This window comes from Liolophura sinensis, chromosome 10 (assembly GCF_032854445.1).
Source record: "Liolophura sinensis isolate JHLJ2023 chromosome 10, CUHK_Ljap_v2, whole genome shotgun sequence".
NCBI classification, from domain to species: domain Eukaryota; kingdom Metazoa; phylum Mollusca; class Polyplacophora; order Chitonida; family Chitonidae; genus Liolophura; species Liolophura sinensis.
The window spans coordinates 9,641,772-9,669,192 of NC_088304.1; the positions used below are offsets into that span (position 1 = coordinate 9,641,772).

The 27,421-nt window shown below is 38.8% G+C and overlaps 1 protein-coding gene across 1 annotated transcript; it reads left to right on the plus strand.

The window, feature by feature from the left end:
- Nucleotides 1–289: 289 nt before the first annotated feature.
- LOC135476860 (protein moonraker-like) lies at nucleotides 290–21,578 on the plus strand. Its single transcript, XM_064757003.1, has 19 exons — nucleotides 290–344; nucleotides 3,118–3,658; nucleotides 4,248–4,397; nucleotides 5,676–5,884; nucleotides 6,161–6,403; nucleotides 7,640–7,763; nucleotides 8,316–8,384; nucleotides 8,874–9,067; nucleotides 11,204–11,352; nucleotides 11,977–12,126; nucleotides 13,147–13,180; nucleotides 13,628–13,692; nucleotides 13,842–13,920; nucleotides 14,566–14,646; nucleotides 16,162–16,332; nucleotides 16,889–16,958; nucleotides 17,460–17,544; nucleotides 18,187–18,441; nucleotides 20,615–21,578. Exons 2-19 carry the CDS (start codon nucleotides 3,151–3,153, stop codon nucleotides 20,769–20,771), a joined length of 2,793 nt encoding a protein of 930 aa, XP_064613073.1. The 5' UTR covers nucleotides 290–344; nucleotides 3,118–3,150; the 3' UTR covers nucleotides 20,772–21,578.
- The last annotated feature ends 5,843 nt before the right edge of the window (nucleotides 21,579–27,421 follow it).

The following is a 27,421-nucleotide window of genomic DNA, read 5'->3' on the forward strand; positions in this document are numbered from 1 at the left end:
AGGTGCTCCTCCACGACCAAAGAGTTCCACTAGGGGAGAGTAGAGTACAGTTATAAAGAAGTACTATAGGGGAGAGCAGCCCACCAGAAAACATTTATCTAAAACTGTGTCAGCGTTCATAATTGACGTCCCCGTTTGTTTGATTTTTATTCCATCGAAAACTTTAGTAAAACATAAAATGAGAGTTACATTGGCTTATATAACTTGACACATTGTCGAATCAGGCTGTTTTTGCTCTCATTCAATCTTAACACTTTTGCCGGTTCGCATTATCTCCCTTTGCTCAAATGGCGGATGGTTCGAACGTTGACGGCAAATGTTCTGCAAAGATATGAATTGAAACAGTATGTTGGTTTCTATTTCTGCTCTAAACGGTCCTGTTAGTTCAGAGAAAAGATTTAAGATACAGATAATTTTTTTATTGTTGGTTGGTTTATTTGGTAATTCAGGGCAGTAAGCTGCAGCAAACTGGCGATTGATGTAGGTTGACATGTCACAGCTTGTTGACAACAACAACAACAAAGTGACAGTTTATCGCCAAAAAAAATCAAACAGCGTACGGCAATTACATGAATTCAGGTAGAGTTGAAATGCAGAGATTGATTCAAAGCATTTGTTGATTTTTCTGTTCCCCTGTCGTAATTTTGTAGTTTTCTGTATCTTTGGTCTCTCTGGCCCATGTCTTATGAAGCAGTGGAAGAGAAGCCGGGTGTAGTACAAAAAATTCCCTGGACAAAAAGTCCTTCTGTTACTGGAAGGGTGGACAAAAAGTCCTCTTCAAAACTAAAGCTCGTTTTCCTCATACATTTGAACAAACTGATACTTGTAAAAGAAGAAAAGACATCACTGTTGTTCTTGATATAAATTGAAGCCTGCTTTTTAAAAGTTATAGCACAAAAACGTGACACAACTTTCTAGCACCATTTATGCAAAGAAGTACACTTCACAGCTTCAGTTTTAGTGTTAAATTCTCTAATTTCTGGGTGACAGTGCCACTTTAAATTACTATAAACGATAAATCCATGAATGAATGAATTGAAAATAATTTCCTTTACTTCATTTTTTTCAGTATATACTGTTATACTGTTGTACAGTATATACTGTTATAGCTGCTAATCACTGTTACCCCATTATCTGGTAAGAGGATTAAGAGAAGAATCAAAGTGGACTGCTTTGCATTAATGTTGCTAGAAAGTTGTGCTGCATTCATGTGCTATAGCTTTTAATACATGTGCTTCAATTTATATCAAGAACAACAGTAATGTCTTTTTCTTCTTTTACAAGTATCAGTTTGTTCAAATGTATGAAGATAACAAGCTTAAGTTATGAAGAGTTATGAAGACTTTTTGTCCACCTTTCCAGTAATAGGAGGACTTTTTGTCCAGGTACTTTTTGTCTGGGGATTTTTCATCTGGGGAACTTTTCGTCCGCATCCCAGAGAATCCACCTAAAGTTTGCAACAACGCACCACTCCATCTACATGTAGATGAACTTTAGTCTTTGCGTTATTTTTGACACTGTGGCGGAGTCCATCAGTGATGTTATGGTACTGTAATAAATTAAGAAAATTGTGTCCCAGATTTTTCCATAATGACATCGATGATGCTATGCAGACTACGACGAAAATCAAGTTTTAGACCAATTATTATTATCAATAATGGGTGGGAATGAAGCTTTATACACGCCACAGAATTTGACGCGAACGAAACGATCGGTTGCGTTGAGTGTAATTGTGCAGACCGATAAATAGGTTATCCTGATCTGTCCCACGAAACGTTGTTACAAATGCAGCGCTTGAACTGAGTAGCACTTAACGGTTATACTACAGTTACCCACACCAGGTTGCCGGCTATCCTCGGGGTATGATGTCAAGACAGCTAACACAAAATGGAAATCGTGTCAGTTGTTAGAGCTACCTCTTCCCAGTTTGTCTTAATACTTAACTGCTGACAAAAAACAAGTGCTAATACAACTGTGAACGAAGTTGTCATGTGGTGCTGTGATGCTGCAAACTATTGGACTTGAACTCAGTGCCATTATGCACTAAATGCAGTCACTAGCTTTCTGTTCTGACCAAATTGGGTTGAGGTCTGTGCTCTATTTATTAATCAGGTCAATGCATCTGCACTGTCTCGTGTAATTTGTGCTGTAATGTAAAGTCTGCAAACCACCTATTAATTTGGCAATGGCATACAGATAAGCCCTGAGAAAGCTTCCGTCTTTGACAAAAATATAAAACCTTTTCACTGAGAAAGTACTATACAACTGTCAGCCACATTTTCCTACAGTGACCATACGCACTACATGTCTCCTTTGTTATGTACACAACACGTGTTGGTTGGCAGCATTTGTCAGTCATGTATTGTGCTCTTGGTGAGAAAGTAGCGGTAGGTGGAGAAAGGTGACATTCAATTTGAACCGAATTTAAACTTTCACTACTCAACAACTTTCCATGAGCTGGTCATTGTTGACATTCCCTTGTGTCAGTGGTTATATCATTGCAGCGTGTGGATGAAACCATTTTATCGGACAGGGATGCTGCAGGTTCCATAAGCAAATTGGATATTACACACTCTTACAAGTGGCTAACTATAGAAGTAATTAGTAATTATCTACAGAAAATAAAAATTCTCCGGAATATAACACATGCTTGGTCTGCCGTGAAAGCCATGTGTCCATATTTTCAACGGTTCATATTGAATTGAAACATTTCTTCATCATGCCAAGTTACAGATTAAGTTTACATGTAAGTATTGAGCTTAAACTTGTTTGGGACATGTATTGCTTTCCCTGTACTTCCTGAATGCTTGTTAGGGGCCTTCGTGGGCCGAGGAGTTTAGCACTCCAGCATGGCGCAATGACCCAGGAGCCTCCCACCAATGTGGTTGCTGTGAGTTCAAGTCCAGCTCATGCTGGCTTCCTCTCTAGTCGTATATGGGAACTTCTGCCAGCAAATTGCTGATGGACATGGGTTTTTCCTGGGCCCTCCCAGCTTTTCTTCAACCATAATGCTGTCCACTGTCATGTAAATGAAGTAATCGTGAGTATGGCATAACATCAATAAAAAAAAATAAATAAATAGAATGCTTGTTTATATATATGCCTTTTGACTTTCAGAAATAATTTATGAAGCATAGTTAACCAATCAGTATGAAGAACCAGCTGCAGTTCAACATGAGCGTGCCTCCATCTGCCTCAAACCTGGCCTTACGACATCAAGTTATTGACCCGATCATTGTGGAAAAAATTGGAGCAGTAGATGGAGGCAGAGTTATGCCCCCTTTGGCTGTCAATGCTGGGAAAACATTCCAGTTTCAGGCTCTTTCACAAGACAAACTAGACATCGCAGTTCAGTTGGCAAAACGAGACATGAAGAAGAAAAAACTCGCAGAAGTAATGGGTCAAAAATCAAGGTCACCAAATGAAAGAGATCATTCAAGGTCACCCTCACCACTCAGTCGAAGAGGAACAAAAATAGTAAAAAGCAGGGAATACAGAGAAAGACTCAGACAACAGGAATTAAAGAAGAAAAAAGCAAATGTGCTGAAAATAAGGGAACGGGTTGGGAAGGGAATTCTTGGAAATAACAGCAAACAGGGAAAGCCATTGGTATCAAGAGAAAGGACTGGGAGTCCAACTCCTACCTCCCAGCTTCCAGGTTTGTGTTTATAGACTGAATCACACTTTTCGCTAAATGCATATTTTCCAAGAATGTCGTTGTGGATTGACGTTTCCTCCTACATAACATTCAATCACAAACATAAATCCACATAATTAAATGTAGTCTTGTTGACTGAAAAAAACTAAGCATGAATTAATGTTTTTTTTTTCCTCAAAGACATGTCAGAGCACACCTCCTCCAAACTGGTTGATCTATTTCATTGTTGCTTAATGACACAGTAAAGATTTTTCCGTTGCATTTCATAGGTGCAGTTAACCGGAGCACCCATTTAAACCAACAACCTTTGGCAAGTTACTGGCAAACTTTCCCACATGTGACCTGCAGATAATTATATGCACATCATATTGCTGCATTCTACAAAATATTATGGCCTTTCTTTGGTTTTTGCTTGATGCTCAGCAGCGGGGTGTGTGACGTACTGGTCAAACTTTTGCCAGTATATTTGTCAGTGAGGAAGAGTTATAATACCTGCCAAAGATGATACATGCAGGAACATTATTGTCAAATACCTGCAAAGAAACATCAAAAACATCTTTATTTTATATGTTTATTTTTTTTTTTTCAGTAACAACGTCCTCTCCACCTACACGTGACTACAACCCCAGAAGAGCTCTCACAAAAGATGAGCTTCAATCTTCTGAAATTAAGCGCCTGCAGACAGAGATCCAGCAATTTCTGGTGAAAATACAGGATTTGATTCAGGGAATTTTAGACGGTATTTATCACAAATTATTTTTCATACATTCTTGTCAAACTATAATGTGATATTTGCCACATTTCGTATTCTTTTGCCATGCGATGGGAAAAAGAAGTTTTTCTCTCTGATTTTTGGTATAAACATATTGAACATTTAGTATATGTATTTTAAAATGAAAAAATGTTACTGCAGTTGGTTATGTAAATGCTTTATGCACAAATGAGATATAACAAACAATGAAAACTTAACAAACATTCTATTTCACATAAAGTTTGGCCTGTAAATGCTTTAAAACAGTTACGTGGGATGCAAGCACTTAAGTTTTTGTGATAAGAAATTAATAACACTTTACAAGAAATCTTACGAGTGGATGATACAGTGGATGAATCAGTCATAATCAAGTAAAATGTGCGACGTGAAAAATACGAAACTTGAGACCAAATACAGTACTTTCACCATGACCAGCCTGGATAGCACAATTGTTAGAGCGTCCGCTTCAGGAGCGATGGATCCAGTATCAATCCTGGGTCGAGTCACACCTAAAACTTTAAAAGAGGAAGTTGTAACCTCCTCGCTTGGCGTTCAGCGTAGAGGGAACCGAGCAGAGCTTAGAGATAACAACTCCTCTTCTCAAGGTACCTTACATAAGTACCCTGACTACATGCCGCAGTTGGACCAGGTAGAAAATACCGATTGAACCGGTTTCAAAAACGCAGCTTCGTGGCCCAGTGGTTAGTGGGCTGGACGTTGGCAGCGTAGACCACTCAGAGAGTGACCCATTCTTGTATATCTTGCTTCCACAGGCCTGAAAATGGGAGCCTTATATTTTTGGAAACAAGCTTATTCGGTGGAAGTGGCAAGAACCATATTGTCCATATTATACTGCTCATCTCAGTTTGTCCAAAGGGGTGTTTTCAAAAATATTACAGCTATGGTTGTATGTGTGTTTACATTTTAAGTCAGAATTGCTTGAATTGACTGGCTTTTATGTACATCACCTTTTGCTTGGTTTCCCCCACTCTCTGCTTGCTAAGTTGTCCATGAAGCACGTATGGCTGTTTGCACAGTCTTAAGTCTAGAAGACCACTTGTCTTCTACCAGAATGGTGTGCATGTCTGTACGTCAAGTGTGGGAAAGTCTGTCAGTAATTTGCCCGAGATTGGTGGTTTATGCTGGGCATTCTGAGTTTGAATTCCTCCATCCATGAAGCCTACTGCCATCATAGAAGTGAAAAATTCTTGAGTATGGCATTATGAAAGCAACAATCAGATAATAAATAAATTTACTTGATGACAGGAGACATGATGCGGGATGGTACAATTAAGCTGAGAGGTCAAGATGACCTACATTTGGGTCAGGAGGAAGGGGAGGTAAGAAGGCGATTACGATGTGAAGAACAAGCAACGCGCTCATCACGGACAGTCTACTTCCTCAAACAACAGGTGCGAGGGATACAGGAAGACTTCACTCGTTTGGGTCCAGAGAAAATCCTACAAGTGAAAATGGTGAGTATAGCGCCTTTCTATGTTTTCTTCTGTTTCGGTGTTTTTGAATCCACAATAAAATGTGGATATTTCTGCAGTGCCTATGAAAGCATCTACGAAAAGATCTACATGTAGCTTTTGATAATCCTTTAACGCCCCTAAGACAGTCCGTGATTTTGAAAACTTTGAGTGTCACTGGAAAAGTGTTGAATGGTAAATTCTGCCCTATAACATTAAAAAATGTAGAAGCATTTTCATTGTTTTAATGTTCACCAAACATGTTGATGCATATTTCAGACTCAAACTCTAACCCGCCTAGCTTCTGCCCATCGAGGTGCTGTGAGGGCATTACAGACATTTGTCACTCAGTTACAAAACCAGCTGCCCCGTGAGGGCCCCCCAGCTGGGTGCAGGGAACTGACAGGACTTGTCAAACAGTTAACCACTCTGTCATCACAAATTGTTCAGAATGGACAGACAGACGCACAAGACAAACAGACGGATGCTCAGACAACAGTCACTCTTCTAGGTCACATTGAAGTAAGTATTCTTATTCAGTGGACATCCATGGCCAAGTCGTTAACATGGCAGCATGGCGCAGTGACCCAGGAGCCTCTCACCAATGCGGTTGATGTGAGTTCAGTTCCATTTTCTCCTGGCTTCCTCTCAGGTCTTAACTGGGAAGGTCTGGCATCAACCTGCAGATGGTTATGTACTTGCTCAGGGCTGTGCCCGGTTTCCTCTGAGCAAAATGCCACCCGACATCTTGTAAGTGAAATATTCTTAAACACCCACCAAATAAAATATGCACGTACACTGCATGTGAATCTGTACTTTTCAAAGTAAAGCCTATGTACAAATCAAAACACTTGTTGAAGTCGGTAAATGTAGTTAGAGTGATCTAAGGGAACAGATTGTGGAAGAGTCGCTAAGACTTGGACAGGGAAAGTGTGGATTCACCTGCTCTCATGATATGCATGTGGCCATCTTGTGGAGTGTTACATTTGTGGAATACCCTTTGTCTTCTACCAGTATGGTGTGCATATCCAACTGTCCATCGGTACCTTTTTGCTGTTCATTTTAGCTTACCTGTACAAAGTAAGGAGGGGTATTGTGAGAGTGGGGATCAGGTTCGGTCGGTTTTGGACCAATCATAGGGTTGCCCTGATCATCCATAGTACACAGATAGCCAGTCCTCAGAAGCAATTTGCATATCAGACCAAGGGAGTTTTTTAACCTCATAGCTCAACATTTCCTTAGCCATTCACAGGGTTGCAGTTGCCACCTATAGTACATGGATTGCTAAATGCTATTCTCAATGTGCATATCAGAGACCTCTGTGGTAAATTTGTGCACAAACTCTCCGCTGTGTCTTTCACCACGGGAACGATCTACAACTCCAGAACACACGCAGTCACTGTTCTGCAATCCTTACACATGCGACAAACGGTCATAGTTGTTACAGTATAATAATTTGTCCTTTCTTGCTGATTAATGGCAAGATCTTAGCACTGTCTAACAAGAGAATAATATCTGTGTATGACAGTGTCAGTCATTCTACCTTTATTTTGGTTTTGAGGTCTAGATTTGAAAGTTTCACATGACATAAACAGTATGAAGCCTTATGAACTTCAGGCGAGCTATCGGCATTCTATGAATGCCTGAAATGAATGTCATAGTTCATTTCATAAATACATTGAATCTTTGCAAAAGTGAAATATTCCCGGTTCACTGCCTGACTTTGATGATCATTTTTTCATTTTTTGCTCTTTAAAGGATCTGCTATCGGTATGGGAGGAGGAAAGTCGAATCATTCAAGCAGCACACAAATCGCCAGAGAGGAACATCAACTGTGACCGACCCAAACAAAGCGGATGCAAGGTGGACACCAAGAAGAGAGGTGGGTGCAGTCATCGCTGTGCTGGCAAAAAGGTCATTAGGGTTGATTTTGTTGTCAGTACATGTAGTTAGAAGAAATCAAAATTACCGAGATGGTCATGAAAACAGTAAAGGTATCTTGCAAAATTTCAGACTAAATGCGGTCTTGTCTTAGGCCATAAAAATATGTTGCTAGCAATATGTGAATGTCAATTTGCATTGGGATGTCACTATGTTATCATAAAGATAACTCAAAAGCTATGTGTTGAGTGCACAAGCCCATGACCATTGACATTTGGGAGTTTATATTATAGCTGTAGATTTTTTGCCCATTCTTGAAAATGGTTTAAATAATACCAAAATATTGAATCATACATCGCTTTGTATCGTTTCTTGAAATTAACACAATCCTCTACTTTTATGAAGCTTATCAGTGGAAATGGAAATATTTGCCCATATTTTTTTTTTTTTTTGTTTGACAATCTGGTGAGGTACTATACTGATTTTTTAAGATTTCAAGGAACTTGTTTTAGTGTAAATGTATAAACAAGCATATCTTTCCATGTACCCGTAGGTGTGTTGAAAAAGGCAACCAAATCCACTGCTGGAAAGTTTAAACCTCAGTCTAAGGGGAGACAATCAGGTAAAGTACAGTCTGTATTTTCTTCACTACCTTCGCCAGCTCTAACTGTGTGTGTGAGCATTACTGACAATAAGTGGTCAACAGCTCTCCAGTTTCCTCTTTCCCATATAACTGACCACCATCATATGACATGTATAAATGGAAAGGTCGTGTGCAGATTCTGTAATGTTGTCTAATGTACTCAAGTTACTTCCAGGAATAGTTCTCAGTCTGTCATTTGTTGTTTTTCATTTCTCTCAAAGCTTCCCGTCTTAAAAAATTAACTTAATATATTTCAAGTTCTTACTCCCCGTGAGGCCTAATAATGTTACGGTCATGTATCATGATCAGTATTTTATTAGTTTGATTTTGTATTTTTTTGTTGATCTAGTTTTGTTTTCAACAAGCAGGTTTTAATGTATGGTGGAGAGAGTACAGCTAAAAAATTTACCAATCTTAAGTTTTCTGTAATCATTTTTGCTAATACAAATTCATATTTCCCTCACACAGTAAAATCTGCTAGCCCCGAAAGACGAGCAGCCCTCAGAGCTGGCCTGGCTGCCATACTAAGGGAAGACAACTCCACTGGTCGCGCAGCGGGGCCAGGGCCAGAGGAAGACAGCGTAAACTGGAGGGGGATGAGGTTTGAGCCTCTGTCCCTACCAGCAGAACACAAAGGGATACTCTTGCCCCCACACTTACAGGTAAGGTCTGTAGGCCTGCCCCCACTTGTATGAGAAAATTTTTGGTATTTGGTAAACCTTGATATCTGGAAACAATTTGACATTCTTATATGTAATTTTGCCTGGAGTACAAACTTGAACAAAAAGTCAAAGCATACCGATACCTCAAATGAAGAAATGAATTACTCTTCAGATTCGCTTACTAATGATGATATATTAGTTACTTACCAATGATGATATATTAGTTACTTAATTCACATCATTCTCACCTGTGCGATTGCAGAGAGCTCAAGTCCAGCTGCAGGCTCTGACCAGTTCCCTCTCGCCATAATGCTGATCACCGTCATTTTAGTGGGATATATTTTAGTACAGTGTAAAACTCAAGTCAGATAAGTAAATTCACGCCCCGAAAAATCTGCGACCAAACCGAAGCTGGATTCAGGCACACAGCCTCACTGATCAGAGAAACTATATGAGGTAGCTCATCTTGTGATGCTTGCCTTGATGAGTTTTTTTGGTTAAATTTCTGAAAATGTTACATGTAAATACGTTTAGTTGTTTTGAGGGAGGACGGTGGGGATTATATAGAAATGTTCCATGAAACCTGTTGTCAGATATTGATAACCGCTTCAGTGATGTAATGATGTGAGCCTCCACTTCAAAGTCAGTAAACCTGTGATCAAACTTGCGTCAGGTCAAAAATGTTACTTGCTGCCTCGCTTGGAGTTTACAGGGATTCATATACGTCAATTTTAGACCCATTCAGTGGTAAAATTCAGTTAAGGACTGAATATTGGGGTTAAAAAACTCAATTCTGTGTTTTCTGGTACAATTACTCAAATTTTTGGATAGAAACTGGAACTGCTTTCAACACTATAAGCGTAGTGATGAGTGGTTGACTTTCATCGCCGACGGCTGTATCTGTGACAGGCCGAAGTGGTCATGCATATATTGGCTGTAATTATATTAAAATTAAGCTGTAAATATATACAGACTATGGTGATATGACTTAGTGAGTATAAAACAAATTAGGAGTTCGTTAGTATTTAGTTTGATTAATCTTTGGTATGCCAAAAAAGTGAAAGAAAAGTAGATACAACACGTACTAGCTTCAAATGAATATCTCTTTGATACACCTTATCCCATTGGCCAGTGTGTCACCCGTGGACCAGTGAGTGAACTTCTAACAAATTAGGAGTTCGTTAGTATTTAGTTTGATTAATCTTTGGTATGCCAAGAAAGTGAAAGAAAAGTAGATACAACACGTACTAGCTTCAAATGAATATCACTTTGATACACCCTATCCCATTGGCCAGTGTGTCACCCGTGGACCAGTGAGTGAGCTTCTAACAAATTATGAGTTGTATACGACAACGCAATGGCCGTTGACTGCTTGACTTAATCAAGCATGAAAGACCGGCTCCGATAATGGTGAATTTATATTTTACGTTCAACTACCTAAAAGGTGACAGGTCACTTTGCCAGTTGATTAAAACTAAAAGTACTCACTCGACAGAGTTCTAAGATATTTTTTCAGTATTCCCTTCATTAATTCACCAAAGATTAATTTCGGGGAACCCATTTTTGAAGTAAATCTGTGAAAATAAAAATACTTTACAGGATATACCTCTGATCAGGATAAGTGTTGTCGTTGTTGTGTAGGCCTATGTAGGCCCTATATTTTTATCTTTTATGTAATATTTGTTAGTTCCTTTTCTTCTTCTAATATTCATAGCAACCAACAACTGAACATGCATGGTTTATTTCGTTACATACCTCTGAGCAGGATAAGCCTTATCTCGCCTTATCGTGCACATGTTAAACTTTCTCTCTCATAGATATATATATATATATATATATAATACATACTTTCAGGTTCACAATTGGTTGCTAGAGCAGAATAAAATTCATTACCCAGTTACAGTCAGCGCTTAAAATATAAATAAACTCAATCTGGTCCAGAAAAAAAACTCAATTTTGTGTTTCCAGTTGTAAAAATATGGACTTGCATGAATCCCCGAGTTCAGTATTAAGATGTTGAGCAAGAAAACAGGACTGGTTAGCTCTTTGTCAGTATAAAGTGACTGAAAAATTAAGTATGACATTAAAACAACAGCACACATACATGTACATATGCATCCGATTTTGTCTTTCCAGCGACCTCGGCCTGCCCCCACAATGGGTGTTCCCGCAGTGCCTAGTGGTCATTTTGCAGAACCTACCATGTCTTTTAACCTGAAGGCAGTTGTCCCCCAGCGAAACAATGTCAGTGAACCCAGGTCATCCTCTGCTCCAGCCTCCCCTAGGTATGCCAGACAAGCTTCAAATGGACATAAAATCTGCCACTATATATACGTAGAAAATATGATATAGGATACAGTTATCACAGAAAAATATGTAAAAAAATTCTATAAAACTCTGAAAGCCAAGAAAATGAAGTTCAGCATTGGGGATATAGCACTGACAGACAATTCATTCCAAGTAGCCATGTTGTAGAAGCCCTCATCACCTTGGCTAATGACTAACGCTGAAAGCATCACATGATAAATGGCTGTCACGTCAAAAAACTTCTTAGCTGTTGATTGTCAGTGTGGCTTTTTGCAGTGGATAGATGGATATTGATGCAGTGAATTGGATTTTGAGGTTAGTTTCATTATTAAACTGATGCGTATTGGACCACACATTTGTGAGTTCTCAGGAAACTGAGAACGGCTGCCCGTATCACAATGCATACATGTTGGGCAGGAGACTGCAATAACTTGTTAGGGTGAGCTGGCAGGAGTGCCACCTCGGGAGAGAATGCTTGAAGAAAAATATTGTGACTTTGCATTATTTATGTATAGTTAGACTCATTTTTTCATGAAACTTCCTTTTTGGCAAATTAACTCCAGTACAATCAATTTTTATTTATTTATTTTTTTTTCTCACAGCAGAGGAAGAAGTCAACCACCTGACGCCTACTGGATTCCTCCAGGCACCCCAACTCAGACCCGTAAACTGAGCACCCCACGCAGCCGTTCACACAGCCCTGGGTGTGTCACATGTGCCAGCCTCAATGCTTCCATGGAGGATCTCTCTGTGTAAGCATCTTTTGCTCACAAAGGTCATGTACAATACTAACAGCCTCTGCTCACCTAATGTCACCTAATTGTCATTGACTCATCAAGGGTATATTACTCACCAGAGGTCATGTGCTCACCACGTGTCATTTAATCACCAAAAGTCATGAACCTACCAAGTGTTAATCACGACATGCCATTTGCTCACCAAGTGTCATTTATTCACCAAAGGTCATGAGCTTAGCAAATGTTATGTAATCATCACATGCCATTTGCTCACCAAGTGTCATTTAATCACCAAAGGTCATGAGCTTACCAAACGTTATGTAATCATCACATGCCATTTGCTCACCAAGTGTCATTTAATCACCAAAGCACATTTGCTCACCAAGTGTCATTTACTCACCTAATGCCATTTACTCAGAATGACTCAGTTACTTGACCAGTAAGATCAGTAATACTTTGTAAGTATTATATTTATCTGACTTATTTAATCATACCCTTTTTCACTTCATACTTCATATAAAGGTTTTGAGTTTTATAGGTGGAGGAAATTTGAGCGCCCGAAGTAAACCACTTAAACATTAACGAAAATTAATGAATAAATACATAATGAAATAAATACCGTGGAACAGGCTTAAACAAGTTGTTGTGCATAATTTGGCATTTAATCAAATTTTTATTCAAATTTGGATTCACTATAGATTTCTTTGTAAAAATGTTCCATTATCTATTGTAGTATCCCATTTAAATGTTTGAGAGGAGATCTGAATAATGCATTTTTCTTTTTTAAATATAACAGTGTGCAGTTCTTAATGTGTGGAAAAGTTTGTCAGGAACTTGCCAATAGTTTTGTTGCCTTCAGCACTTCGGTTTTGTCCACCAATGAAAACCCTATACGTGTACATGCCAGTCATCATGTAAGTGAAAAACTCTGCTTGTATGGCATTTGATAAATAAATTGAAGCTAACGTGTACATCTGGAGAATATTTACTGTTATCGATACAAAATATATGGTCCGTCAATTTTTTTGTCCACAGAGAACTGTTCAGGGAGAAAAGGAGACAAAAATCGGTGAGATCATGTGCAGAAGATTTGTGACAAATGAGACGTTTTATTTTCTAGCAAGTGGTTTTATCTGTTTTTTAACTTTGTAATCTATCCTGCTTCTGTAAAATTTTTGCCATGTGCTGTATTTTACGTAATATTTGGCACAAGTACACTTTTAGAAACAAATAAAGGCATGATCATTTTGACGCAAACACTTATGTTTCCAGACTTCATAGAAAACACAGTGGCTCTATGAGGTGGATGAACCAATCAGAATCAAGCAAAATGTATCAGAATCAAGCAAAATGTATCAAAGCTTAACTTCAGGTGAAATACAGTATTCAAAGCAGATTTGATGTAAAAACTCTGCCATAAACAGAAAAGTCTTTAAAAAAAGCAAGTTTCATCAATTTACAAAACAGATCATACTACAATGTTATCTTGAGGTCATTTCTTTTTTTCATTTTTTAGCCCAAAGGTCATGTCCATTTTGCAAGTTCAAGGTCTAGGCCCAGGTCAAGGTCGCCATCACCAAGGTATGTTTTTGTAATATAAAATATTTTCATCACCCATAGGTCATCAACTGTAAGGTTTCTTCCTTGGCTGTTGTTAAACTTCCATCCACACTAAGTGCGTGCAAATTCTCCAATTGTATTACTCTAGCTTTTGTATTTTGTTGAAACAGTTATAGAAGATTTCCTGTGGCACAACACAGTGAAGAAGATATTGCCAGGCGATTGGAGCCCCTATACAGCCAATCAGAGGTGAGAATGGTGAAGGGTCTAGAATATAACTACGGATGTCATTTTAATGCATTTTTCGGCAGTGAGAGAAGGTTGCTGGGGTCCTGCTGTTGTTGAAATTTCATATGCCCAGATGGCTCACATAGAAATGTGAAAATTGTGTGTTCTTCGATTTAAAATAATGTACATATGTAGAACCAGTGCGTATGTGAGAGTGGGTATGTTATCTGGAGGCACACAAGATATGAGTTCAATCCCAGCCTTGGACCTGATTTTATACATTCTGCTGCTCTCATTGTTTATCGGAGTTTTGCGACCATAAAGTGTTGACAAAAATGTGAGAATGTTTTTGAGTGTTTTTCCAATGTTTGGTGGTTTTCCATAGCATTCCTATTTCTGCCACCCACAAAGTTGAGTGCCAGCAGGGCCATATCTAGAGCTATTTCAATACCGGAAAACAGAATTCTCGACTATGACATAATTTGACAGCAATCAAATCAATCAATTTGTCTCACATGTAATTATTGCTGGAAGGAAAACTTTGTGAGAGTTGGAGAGGGGCTCTCTCTCACATGAAAGACTTCATTAGCGTATGAGTAATTCTACAAAGTTTTATATCTCTCCACATGCATCAGTCGCTATTTTGGTTTATTTCTTTCAATCCAGTTACTAGCCAAGAAGCAAGAGGCAGCGATGAGAGCAAATTTAGACCGGAGGAGAAACTTTCAGTTTGATTCTGACATTGATGTGAGTATTTTGCGTAAGGGAGAATTCTTCTTGGTAAGTTTAGATAAATGTTTCTTGGGATCTGTTTTTCTTGTCCGCAAAAACTGGTTTGGGACTTCCTGCAATTCAAGAACCGTAGATAAGTAAATGAATGCACATTTCATCACAGACCAGAAATGACTGTTTGGTTTATTTTAGCTGTAGAAAAAAAATCAAGGAGCTTAGGAAATTGCCTCCCCAAAATGACAAATATTAACAACCTGTTCTCTAAGTTTAGCTGAAAATCCAAAACCCCATTTTCTCTGTATATTTTGAGAACATTAAAGAGGCTGTACCAGAGATTTTTGGCAAAAAATCCATATTCGCTGATAAAAATAAATTTTCTGTATTGTATACTAAGAATATCTCTACCTATTGCCTGTCAGACTCATACCTGTACTATTTACAGTGTTAAAATGACTCCAAAGTTTAAAAGAAATTATGAGTTATAATTTTAGGAACTTTATTAACAATTTTGATAGGTTACATGTGCATAGATAAGGCTGATATTTTTGGGCTATTCTTAGATAGTAGCAAAGATTTGATGAGATTTACGTGGATCAATTTTTTGCCAGTAGTCTCTTGTACACTGAAAAAGCTAATATTTAACATTTAACATATCATACTTCAACACTTTAACATGTTTACCCAACAACTGATAATAAGTCCCCTTTAAAATGTTGATCATATACATTAACAACTTCAAATCACTCTGTTTAAGCAATAAACCCATCCAATTTACTGCATAAATTATTGCATTTATACAGTAAATGTGAGTATTTATAAAATACTGATAATACTGTATTGATAAAATAAATCAATATATTTATGAAACAAACACGTGTATTTGAAAAACGAACATCCCTTGAACATGTTAAAAGTAAGCAGTTATTATAGTATGTGCTGGTGTTACCATTCAAAATAGTTGATGAATGTCCTAAAATGTATAAAACATATCAAATTACAGGCTTTTGAAACTGTTAGATCATTCTAATGCTCTAAATAGTATAGGTACGAGTCTGATATTTACTGAAAGGCATTAATTTGTTAAACTCGTTTGTTATCTGTTGCAAAGATATGTTTAAATGACAAACATTTGTTTTTTCAGTGTATAGAGAGTACTAAGACATAACCTTGAGAAAATCTTAAGACATCATGAGGGGCCTCTGTGGCCAAGTGGTTAACTTGCCATCAGAGTGCAATGACTTAGGAGGCTCTAACCAAAGCAGTGAGTTCAAGTCCAACTCATGCTGGCTTCCTCTCCAGTTGTACGCGGGGAGGTCTGGCAACAACCTGCAGATGGTTGTGGGCTTCCTGTTTCCTCCCAACCATAATGCTGGCCGTCGTCATATCTGAAATATTTTTGAGTACGGCGTAAAACACCAATCAAATAAATAAATAAATAAATCCTGATCAAGAAGCTTTATTTGGAACCCAGTCTGTCAGTGAAGGGTTTTCTATGATTTGGGTTTTAAATCTTAAATTCTTTCTTAATAGCAACAGACAAGAGGAGAGGTACTGAGTGAGTTATTGTTTAATGACCTCCTCACCAATACTGTTGAAGAGTTCCAAGCTATACAGGGAAAGAACTCTGTCACCGAACAAGCTGCCAGTTTGATGAACAACCCCTCACTGGAGGTGATGGTACAGCGACTGGAGCAAATGGAGGTGAGATGTTGGTTAGGTTGTACAGAGATTGCTGAAGCGTGTATTAGAGCTTAAGCCAGGCTTGTATCTTAATAGGACAGCACACAATAGTCTAATGGTTAGAGGGGACAGCTTCCTGGGATCAGACCTGGATCTGATGGCACTTGTTGCTGCCTCACGTGGCGCTCAGCAGTGAGAGATTTAGCAAGGAAACATGACTGGTTGGTCGGATGTAAGGATATTGTGACTGGGTGGAGTGTCGTGTCTGACTTCCTCAGCATGAAGCTTCTGTGGCGGCAACACTTCGGCGACATGGACTCACCTGAAACAACTAACGAGAAGACACAGTATTTTATTGTATACACCTTCTGTATATTTGTAGCTTACATATAAAGTTTGGTCAAAATATGGAAACATTAAATGTGTGAATTCTCAGCTTTTTAAGAAGTATCTATGCTTTTTTTATGCTAAGCATATATTGGTGGATCAACAAGAAAGAGACGTCATGTATAAAAGTATATGTCTTGTTGTTTCTGGTTTGTGTGTTTAATATTTTCCAATATGAAACGTTTTGCAGCTTGAGCAGGAAGCGATACGACGTAGGTGGACATCAGTGAAGTTTGACACAGAAGAGATACGCAGATGTGGTATGTAGATCTCAATAAAACTTTTATGGTTTGTTTCTTCAATTTTAAAATCCCACCTTTAACAACCATTTTTATTTGTTTCGTTTTTGTGAAGAAAGCCATTAAACTAATCAGAAGTAAGAGTGGGTTTCTATGGGGTTTGGTTTGCTCCAGTAAATTTTCAAATGATTGGGAAATAAGAAAAGCTGATATGTACCCAGCACTGCGAGAGGGCTGTGAGATGGCTGTGAGATACACTTTGAAGCTTAATGTATCATGATAATATTCAGAATATCTATTTATTTATTTATTTGATTGATGTTTTGCGCCATACTCAAGAATATTTCACTTATATGGCAGCGGCCAGCATTATTGTGGGCGGAAACCGGGCACAGCCCAGGGGAAGCCCACAACCATCAGCAGGTTGCTGCAGACCTTCCCACTTACAGCCGGAGAGGAACCAGCATGAGCTGTACTTGAATCAGAATATCTAGATCTGTTCTCAAATTTCATACCTTCCAGTTGTTGGTGATGACGGACCCTCCGACCCTGGACCTTTAGATTTGGCATCATTTTCCAGACACGAAGTTGAGCGACTGAAATTAGGGTGAGCTATCAATAAGCATATCTACTGGCCAGACACAACTGTCAGTCATATTAGTGCAAAAATTTTATTTTATATAACACTCTCATTTGAGCTTTGATAGCCCGATAAATTTGTAATGGTGATATATGTGTGGGAAACATTTATTCTGGTTGCCGATTCTAATTTGCCATTTGAATTTTCTTGTATGAAGAACATGTTATATTGAACGTTCTGAAAACATCTGTCATTCTTTTTTTTTTTTTCAAATACATTGTTTTCTTCCACCATTTCGTCCATGTCATTTCACTGAACAGAGGTTGATATAAACTCTTTAAACAAGTGGAAAATGTTCGTTTCAAATTACTTGGCTCCAAAGGAAATACGTCTGTTGATATTACTGGTATTTCTTCAACCTTCTTGCACGTTTACAAGGTGTTTGTTCTGTGTAGCATATTCTGTGTAGACTGATAAAATTATACTTTTTGTGAAACCCTGAAATTGCGCAATCCAACCAGTGTAGTTTTGTCTCTAAAATCTAATTGTAAATGTGCATAAACTGCACTAAAAATACGTAAGTTGTGTAAAATTGTGGAATTTCACGTCAATTCAGAATCTGTTCTCGATTACTTTACACTGTTTAAATGTAATAAATACTTGTTTTAGATCAAGGCCAGAAGCAGATGTTGGACCTATTTTGTTCACAAAGGTGAATAAACCATTCAGGGCAGACAGGGACAGACAACCCTTGCCTAACTCTGTCAATACTGGTGTTCCTGAGGTTATAACCAGAGTTCCTGTCAAACTGCCACAGGAAGTTGTCATGGAGATTAGAAAAAATGTGGAGCAGTATGAGAGCTACCTAAAGAGGACGTGCCACCATGTGGCAGGGAAGTTTGATCCCTGGCAACTCGTTAAGGAGTGAGTACCGGTACTCATAGATCTACATACATTTACATACACATCTTTTAAACATATTGGATTCTATACTCAGTGAATAGAGAAGTAAAATATAGTGAATCTTTTTATGTGACCAAACATTGTAGGAACAGGGGTGTGACCAATCACTGTAGTAACAGGGTGCGTGACCAATCACTGTAGCAACAGGGTGTGTGACCAAACACTGTAGGAACAGGGTGTGTGACCAAACACTGTAGGAACAGGTTGTGTGACCAATCACTGTAGTAACAGAGGGTGTGACCAATCACTGTAGTAACAGGGTGTGTGACCAAACACTGTAGTAACAGGATGTGTGACCAATCACTGTAGTAACAGGGTGTGTGACCAAACACTGTAGGAACAGGGTGTGTGAACAACACAGTAGCAACAGGGTGTGTGACCAAACACTGTAGGAACAGGGTGTGTGACCAATCACTGTAGAAACAGGGTGTGTGACCAAACACTGTAGGAACAGGGTGTGTGACCAATCACTGTAGCAACAGGGTGGGTGACCAAACACTGTAGCAACAGGGTGTGTGACCAAACACTGTAGCAACAGGGTGTGTGACCAAACACTGTAGCAACAGGGTTTGTGACCAATCACTGTAGCAACAGGATATGTGACATATCCCTGTAGCAACAGGGTGTGTGACCAAACACTGTAGGAACAGGGTGTGTGACCAATCACTGCAGCAACAGGGTGTGTGACCAAACACTGTAGCAACAGGGTGGGTGACCAAACACTGTAGCAACAGGGTGTGTGACCAAACACTGTAGCAACAGGGTGTGTGACCAATCACTGTAGCAACAGGATATGTGACATATCCCTGTAGCAACAGGGTGTGTGACCAAACACTGCAGCAACAGGGTGTATGACCAAACACTGTAGCAACAGGGTGTGTGACCAAACACTGTAGCAACAGGGTGTGTGACCAAACACTGTAGCAACAGGATGTGTGACCAATCCCTGTAGCAACAGGGTGTGTGACCAAACACTGTAGCAACAGGGTGTGTGACCAATCACTGTAGGAACAGGGTGTGTGACCAATCACTGTAGCAACAGGGTGTGTGACCAAACACTGTAGCAACAGGGTGTGTGACCAATCACTATAGTAACAGGGGGTGTAACCAAACACTATAGGAACAGGGTTTGTGACCAGTCACTGTAGGAACAGGGTGTGTGACCAAACACTGTAGGAACAGGGTGTGTGACCAATCACTATAGTAACAGGGGGTGTGACCAGTAACTGTAGAAACAGGGTGTGTGACCAATCACTGTAGGAACAGGGTATGTGACCAATCACTGTAGTAACAGGGTGTGTGACCAAACACTGTAGCAACAGGGTTGTTTTGTGTGTTAAGGTTGTGAATACATCCATATATCCAGCATTTCTATATGTCCATGCCTAACTCATGCATTTCTGTGTTCATGCCTACTTGTTCATGCCTAACTCATGCACATGTATGTGTCCATGCCTAACTCATGCATTTCTATGTGTCCATGCCTAACTCATGCATTTCTATGTGTTCATGCCAAACTCATGCACATGTATGTGTTCATGCCTAACTCATGCACATGTATGTGCCCATGCCTAACTCATGCATATGTATGTGTTCATGCCTGACTCATGCATATGTATGTGTCCATGCCTAACTCATGCACATGTATGTGTCCATGCCTAACTCATGCACATGTATGTGTCCATGCCTAACTCATGCATAACTTTGTGTCCATGCCTAACTCATGCACATGAATATATTCATGCCTAATTGGCACAGTTGTATTAAGTGTTTATGATTTTTGGCCATTTTCAGCTCATTTGTTTTAATGCTTGCATTACAGAGCAGTTAGCTTGGGTTTTCCTTAGGTGACATCAAAACAACATAATGGTACCATCTCACTTGCCCTGATGACATATATGGAAATATAACTACTGAAAGAAGCATTCATGTTGCAGAAGCAGCTCGCTCGGTTTCCTCCTACCTTAATAATGTCTGCTGACGTTTAAGTGAAATATTCTTGAATACGCCAACAAAACACAAATCAAACAAATTAATAAACAAAGATGTTGCACCAGTCATGTGCACGTGTAAGTTACTTTTTACATTTGGAAAAGTAATATAAAAGAATACAAATTTTGTTCTCCTTTTCCAGGGTATCTGATGAAATTATCGACGACTGTCTCACAGAAGTTGCTGGGGAACTAGAAGACATGAGCTCTGACATTGTCAATCATCTGTACACCTCTGAGTTTGCCGTGACAACGCAAGACCCACCTTCGGCCGCTCCCCTGGATTCCTTTGGTTCCTGATCTCAAATTCAAACCAAACAAAAAGTGTCTGTGATATATAAACTATTGATTCTGTAATCTTATAATATTTATAGAAAAAGCAAGTATTCAGTTCAATAAGAAACAAAAATTTTTAGGATCATGGTTGTTACTGTCAGACAAAACATCTTCTACGGGTAGTTTCTTGGATATGGTGTAGGCTTAAAGAATTGTGGTTTATCTGCTCCGGCTGGAACCAAGTCCTTCACCACTGTCTGACAAAGACGTCCTGTAGGAAACACATTGAATGAGCTCATGGACACATCTGGAATATCTCACTGCCTCTAGTTACAGACAAACCACTGACACCACTAAAACATGACCTAAATCAATATACATTCTGTAAACCAGACCAGTGAGTGTTCGCCTTGGCCCTTGGTCACTGTCCCACAAAGACCTCCTGTAGAAACACTTTGAGTGAGCTCACGGACACATCTGGAATATTTCCCTCCCTCAAGTTACAGATAAACCACAGACATCACTGAAACATGATCTGAATCAATATACATTCTGTAAACCAGACCAGTGAGTGTTCGCCTTGGCCCTTGGTCACTGTCCCACAAAGACCTCCTGTGGGAAACACATTGAGTGAGCTCACGGACACATCTGGAATATCTTACTCCCTCAAGTTACAGATAAACCACTGACACCACTAAAACATGATCTGAATCAATATACATTCTGTAAACCAGACCAGTGGGTGTTCGCCTTGGCCCTTGGTCACTGTCTCACAAAGACGTCCTGTAGGAAACACATTGAGTGAGCTCACGGACACATCTGGAATATCTCCCTCCCTCAAGTTACAGACAAACCACAGACACCACTGAAACATGATCTGAATCAATATACACTCTGTAAACCAGACCAGTGGGTGTTCGCCTTGGCCCTTGGTCACTGTCTCACAAAGACGTCCTGTAGGAAACACATTGAGTGAGCTCACGGACACATCTGGAATGTCTCACTGCCTCTAGTTACAGATAAACCACTGACACCACTAAAACATGATCTGAATCAATATACATTCTGTAAACCAGACCAGTGGGTGTTCACCTTGGCCCTTGGTCACTGTCCCACAAAGACCTCCTGTGGGAAACACTTTGAGTGAGTTCACGGACACATCTGGAATATCTCACTGCCTCTAGTTACAGATAAACCACTGACACCACTGAAACATGATCTGAATCAATATACACTCTGTAAACCAGACCAGTGAGTGTTTGCCTTGGCCCTTGGTCACTGTCTCACAAAGACGTCCTGTAGGAAACACATTCAGTGAGCTCACGGACACATCTGGAATATCTCACTCCCTCAAGTTACAGATAAACCACTGACACCACTGAAACATGATCTGAATCAATATACACTCTGTAAACCAGATCAGTGAGTGTTCGCATTGGCCCTTGGTCACTGTCCCACAAAGACCTCCTGTGGGAAACACTTTGAGTGAGCTCACGGACACATCTGGAATATCTCCCTCCCTCAAGTTACAGACAAACCACAGACACCACTAAACACACTGGAAACAGCTGCCAAATCAACATAAATTCCACCAGATCAGGAAGAATTCGCTTCAACCCTTGTCCCACAAAGAGCATTTAGACATTGAGTGAGGTTCATAATGTGTGTTTGTTTGCGGCACAGTGTAACGGCTGGAAAACACATACGATTGGCTAATGGCTTTGTGACAATTGACTGGTTTGAAAGTTTGTATTGTAGCAAGTGAAAAAATGGGGTACATTAGATCTGGTACATTACAGTATGCCAAGGACGGTTAGCTGTACTGGTACATGTATATCATTTAACCGCCGTCGTGTAAGTGAAATATTCTTGAGTACGGCGTTAAACACCAATGAAATAAATGAATCAATAAAATGATTTAACAGACGTTGGCTAATTCTGCGATACCAACATCTGCGTGAGAATCAACCCATCCAGGAAAAAGTTGCGTAAGTCCTTCGTGATTACAATGGGTAGCTTGTGTTGCTGTTATATTTAAAATCAACGTGGTATGTCATAGCTGTCTGAAATCCTAGTTTCTGACCTAAATCTGCATGTTCACAGGGCCAGATACAAGGAAAACATGTATTCTGACACCCATTGGAGGTGCCCAAGTTACCCAATGCCCTAAAAATCCCAGAATGTGGAGAATACTGCCTGTTTAACTCGCATGTTCGAAAGAAAGTCCCTATATTCATGTGTACTGACAGTACAAAAATTCAGTACAAAATATAAAACAAACTCATTTGATATGTAAGGCATTAATTTCAGGTTTCGTAATACAGTATCTGTAAATAATTTAGGCAAAATTAACCTACTAAAAAGGTATCTAAATGAGAAAGCTCTCATTCACCATGGGTTTCCAAAACCCCAAAGTTCATGCCTTCAGTTAGTTAACAGATCTTCTGGAGGTCTGAAAAGTCACATGAATAGGGACTGAAAAGGTTCACAGTTTTGGTATTTGATATATGCCTGGCCCTACAGTGATCAGAGCGGTGTATTGTTAGTTTTGTAGGTTGATTATGACTGGGGTCTGTAATTGGTGCTTCAGTACGATTTATTGAAGGACAGGTTTTAAATTTTTTATGTCTCTGTTGACCAGTCTTTGAAAAAGGTAACGTGCACCATGAATGTCTACACTAAAGTCATGTCCTCCACTGCCTTCATTAAATTCTCAATCACTAGATGTGAGGAAATACTCTCAGCACAACTGGTTTGGTTGGTGTAGTGATATAGCTTTGAAATAATGACTGCTCCCTCACTATGACAACTGTTTCTGCAACTGGTGTCACATGTAAGCCATCAGCATGTAACACATACAGTAGATATATACAGTAGAAATTTTGCTGCATCTTGAAATAGAGTTAGCTCTATTTTGTGTTAAGAATACAAACATAACGGTTGGAAAGTTAATATCTGCATTAATAGGTTTAGAAATTTGTTAACTTTGTGAATATCTGTACTCAAGGGCACAGACATTCTCTGGAGACTAAAGAGAAGGCAATTAGTGGAATACAAAAACACTTGTAGAGGTATATCAAATTTAATGAGGTAGAATCAAAATTTTATTTTGGTGGTAGTTTTCTCAAAGTTTCTCCGCCCATATACCTAACCACCTTTAATTCTTTTGTATGCCATTAAACACAAATGAAATTTTTAAAAATACGAAATTAGTTAAAGTAAAGAGTTTTAAAAAAAGGGGTATATTGTTATGCTGCATGTATTATGTTCTCTGTAAAAATTAATACATCCTAAAATATATAGGACTGGGATTAGTTCATATGTACGGTTTAATGCTCAGTCAGATTAAAATCTCTGGACAGCAGTCTTAACTTCAATATTATATATATATGCATGTGTATTTGTATTTAGTTTCTGTTTCAAGTTATCTTTCCAAATAAATAAGAATGAAGCTGACGTGTAATTTTTTTTTTTTTTTTGTTACAGGCGTTGCTTTTGTCAAATATGCAAAGTATTTTATTGATTTATGCACTAACTTGGACATGCCTAATGGCAGACTCAAAAACATTTTCATTTATATGATAGCACTCAGGTGTAAGATTGGTACAAAGAGTGCAAGGATGAAGCACCTACCTTTGCCAAGTATCTGACAAACCAATGGGGTCCGCCAGCTCTGTACAAAGGGAAGCAAATCTTGTAACTGATAAAACAGCAGTGCCCTTTACCTACTTAAATAACAATACCACTGATTTCAATACCAACACCAGTAATCATGAATAATAAAAGCTGACATTGTTATTAAAATAGATAGAGGGCACTGCTGTTTTATAAGTTACAAGATGTGCTTCATTTTGTAGAATGCTGTGAACCCCATTGACTTAAAGCCGCACCAATGCAGCAAGAGCGAGACCTCATGACCCGATTGGCTCACTATATTGTAGGTGTTGAATAGCCTGACTAATCACATGATTGAAGTGGTTGAGTAAGCATGAAATTCAGGTTCAGCACAAAGGTTAGTTACACATAAGATTTGAAAATTGTCCGTCTTGGCTCTTCTTCATTTGGCAATCCCCCAAAGCTGAATATACACTAAACACAGGCCGACCAAATGTTGGTATACTGCGATCATAGTGGTGTGTTCTATGGTGTATTTTTCTTTTTAACAAATTTGCAGGTTGCCAAAAACGAACAGAAGGGCCTTTATAGTGCTCTAGTAGAGCATGTCACACAAGTGAGAGAGTGATTGACTGGTGTTTTACCATTATGATAGTGGTGCTTTACTGCTAGAGGAGGCCAAGGAGCCTGAAGTATAAAGCCCCCTGGCAAGTATCTATAAAACTTTTCTATGCTTGCATGCCTAATTGGTAGAGTGAGCGAGTGCTTGCGGTTTAACATCATACTTAACAATTTTTCAGACATGACGACTAAAGGAATCCTTAGAGTGCATGTAATGTGCCTCCTTGTTGCAGGACGGATTTCCACCGCTCTTTTATCTAGTGCTGCTTCACTGAGACACCTTACCACTGGCAAGTAAGGCACCCCGCCCGAGCCATTATACTGATACAGGTCAACCAATCGTTGCACTATCCCTTCCATGCTGGACACCAAGCAAAGAAGTTACAACTTCCTCTTTTAAGGTCTTAGGAGTGACTCGACCCAGGATTGACCCTGGATCTACCGCCTCCTGAAACGGACGCTCTACCAACTGTACTATTGGGGCTAGTACCTAATCGATAGAAGGCAAATGATTTCTAACAAACTTCATGTTAGACCACATCAACAGTCATCAATCAGCAAGCTTCCCTGTAAATGACAGACACTGATTCAATATCTCATGTGTCTGAATTATTGATTTGTTTAAGAATTTTTCAGCCAGTAAGTTTTACTGGCAGAAGAAACCAAAGTGTGAGGTAAATCACTGACCTATGGTAAGCTACAGACAAACTTTCCCATTCTCGACATATTGGTATGCACATCATGGTCTTTGATGAACCTTTGACTGCACACAAGCAGCCACTTGGGCACTGTTAACCCCTTATTGTCACCAAGGCCCCAGAAGCAGTGACAGCACGGGAATCTACAAATTCTCTGTCCAAGGCCGGATTTGAACCCTGACTGATTGGAAGTTTTGCACAACAGCTTGGACACCAATCCCCACCCACCCAAAACGTAGGAAAAACGTAAGAAAAATATAGGCATAACAATTTAAATCATAGACTCACAGTATTATTACAAATACAGTTAGCATACAATATATACATGTAAATATCTTACAGTTCAGAAATTTCTGGTCAATGCCACAGTAACATTGATATCAGCTGTGCTTGCATCACCAGTATGACTGATCAGCACAGCCATTTTGAAAAAAAACCTATGTCTTCAATGAAGCAATCTGATTTAATTTGATGACCGGTACCATCAGTGGAATGAGTTTCTGCTATTAAATAGAAACCTTGCCTGTCTTACCTTTATGATCTGATCTTATAATTAGCAAACATTTACATACATAATCAGCTCTGTAGGTCATTTCTACGATCTGTAACACTGTTGTAACTGTTAGCTTGTACCTTTGGCATTACTGATATCACTCAACAAATTTGGCTGGGCGTGGATTAGTAATCACATAAAAAGTATACAATCACCAAATACCAATTAATAAAATCACAGAACCCACGGCTTTTCATGAAGCCTAGGTGAAAGAGTTGATGTTTTACACCATACTCTGAAGTACATACCACTTCACACATAATTTTCTTAGGTCTTCTTTGTGAAACACAAATGAAAATTGCTACTTGACGTCACCTTATCAGACTGGAGTACGGTACCGTGAATAAAGCAGCAAACTTTGAGTAACGCACCAGCTATGTGCCGGAATTCCCATACACATATAAAGGTCTACATGAATGAAAATAAATCACGAATTTACAACTTTATCCCCACAAATGTCCAAAGCTGAATCATGAGTCAATCAGGACAAATTAAAAATTCAAAGAGGGTTTCATTCTAATTGACAAATTGTCGGCATTTCAATTTCACTTCTCACTTGCATGTAAGTCACTACCTTTAATGTGTCCTTCAGATAATGAGATAACATCGTGCTGTTATATATATCGGTTATTTCTGCATATTAGTTTCATGTACATAACACACAATTATAATATAATTACAATGAATACCTGAATAATTAATTAACTGTTAAATAATTAACAATTTAAGACTATACAGTGATATATTAGTAGTCAAAGTATAGTTATATATTGAAATATACGTGTCTGTGACTGAACAGCTGTGATGTAGGTAGGGAGTATGTAGTTTTGAAGTTTATTTGAAAGGTGGAATGGTATCCTACTTGAAAAATGCAAGTTTCAGTGCCAAAAGCAATACATTATGACATATATATTTGACAAAATGCATTTTTAGGAGTGAATTTTTCTTACCATTTACCATAATCGGTATTCTATGTATATGTGTGTATGAGCATTGATATTTTCTTTGGGATATTAAGTCTTTGTTTGTATATTTACACATAACATGTCCTACACATTGCATACAAAGTACTTTAAAGTATACGCTTATGTATGTGTGTTTACACATAACACATTTTATACACACCGCATACAAAACACCCTATTAAATAGTGATTAAATAGAATATTCTGACATTCACAGTTACAC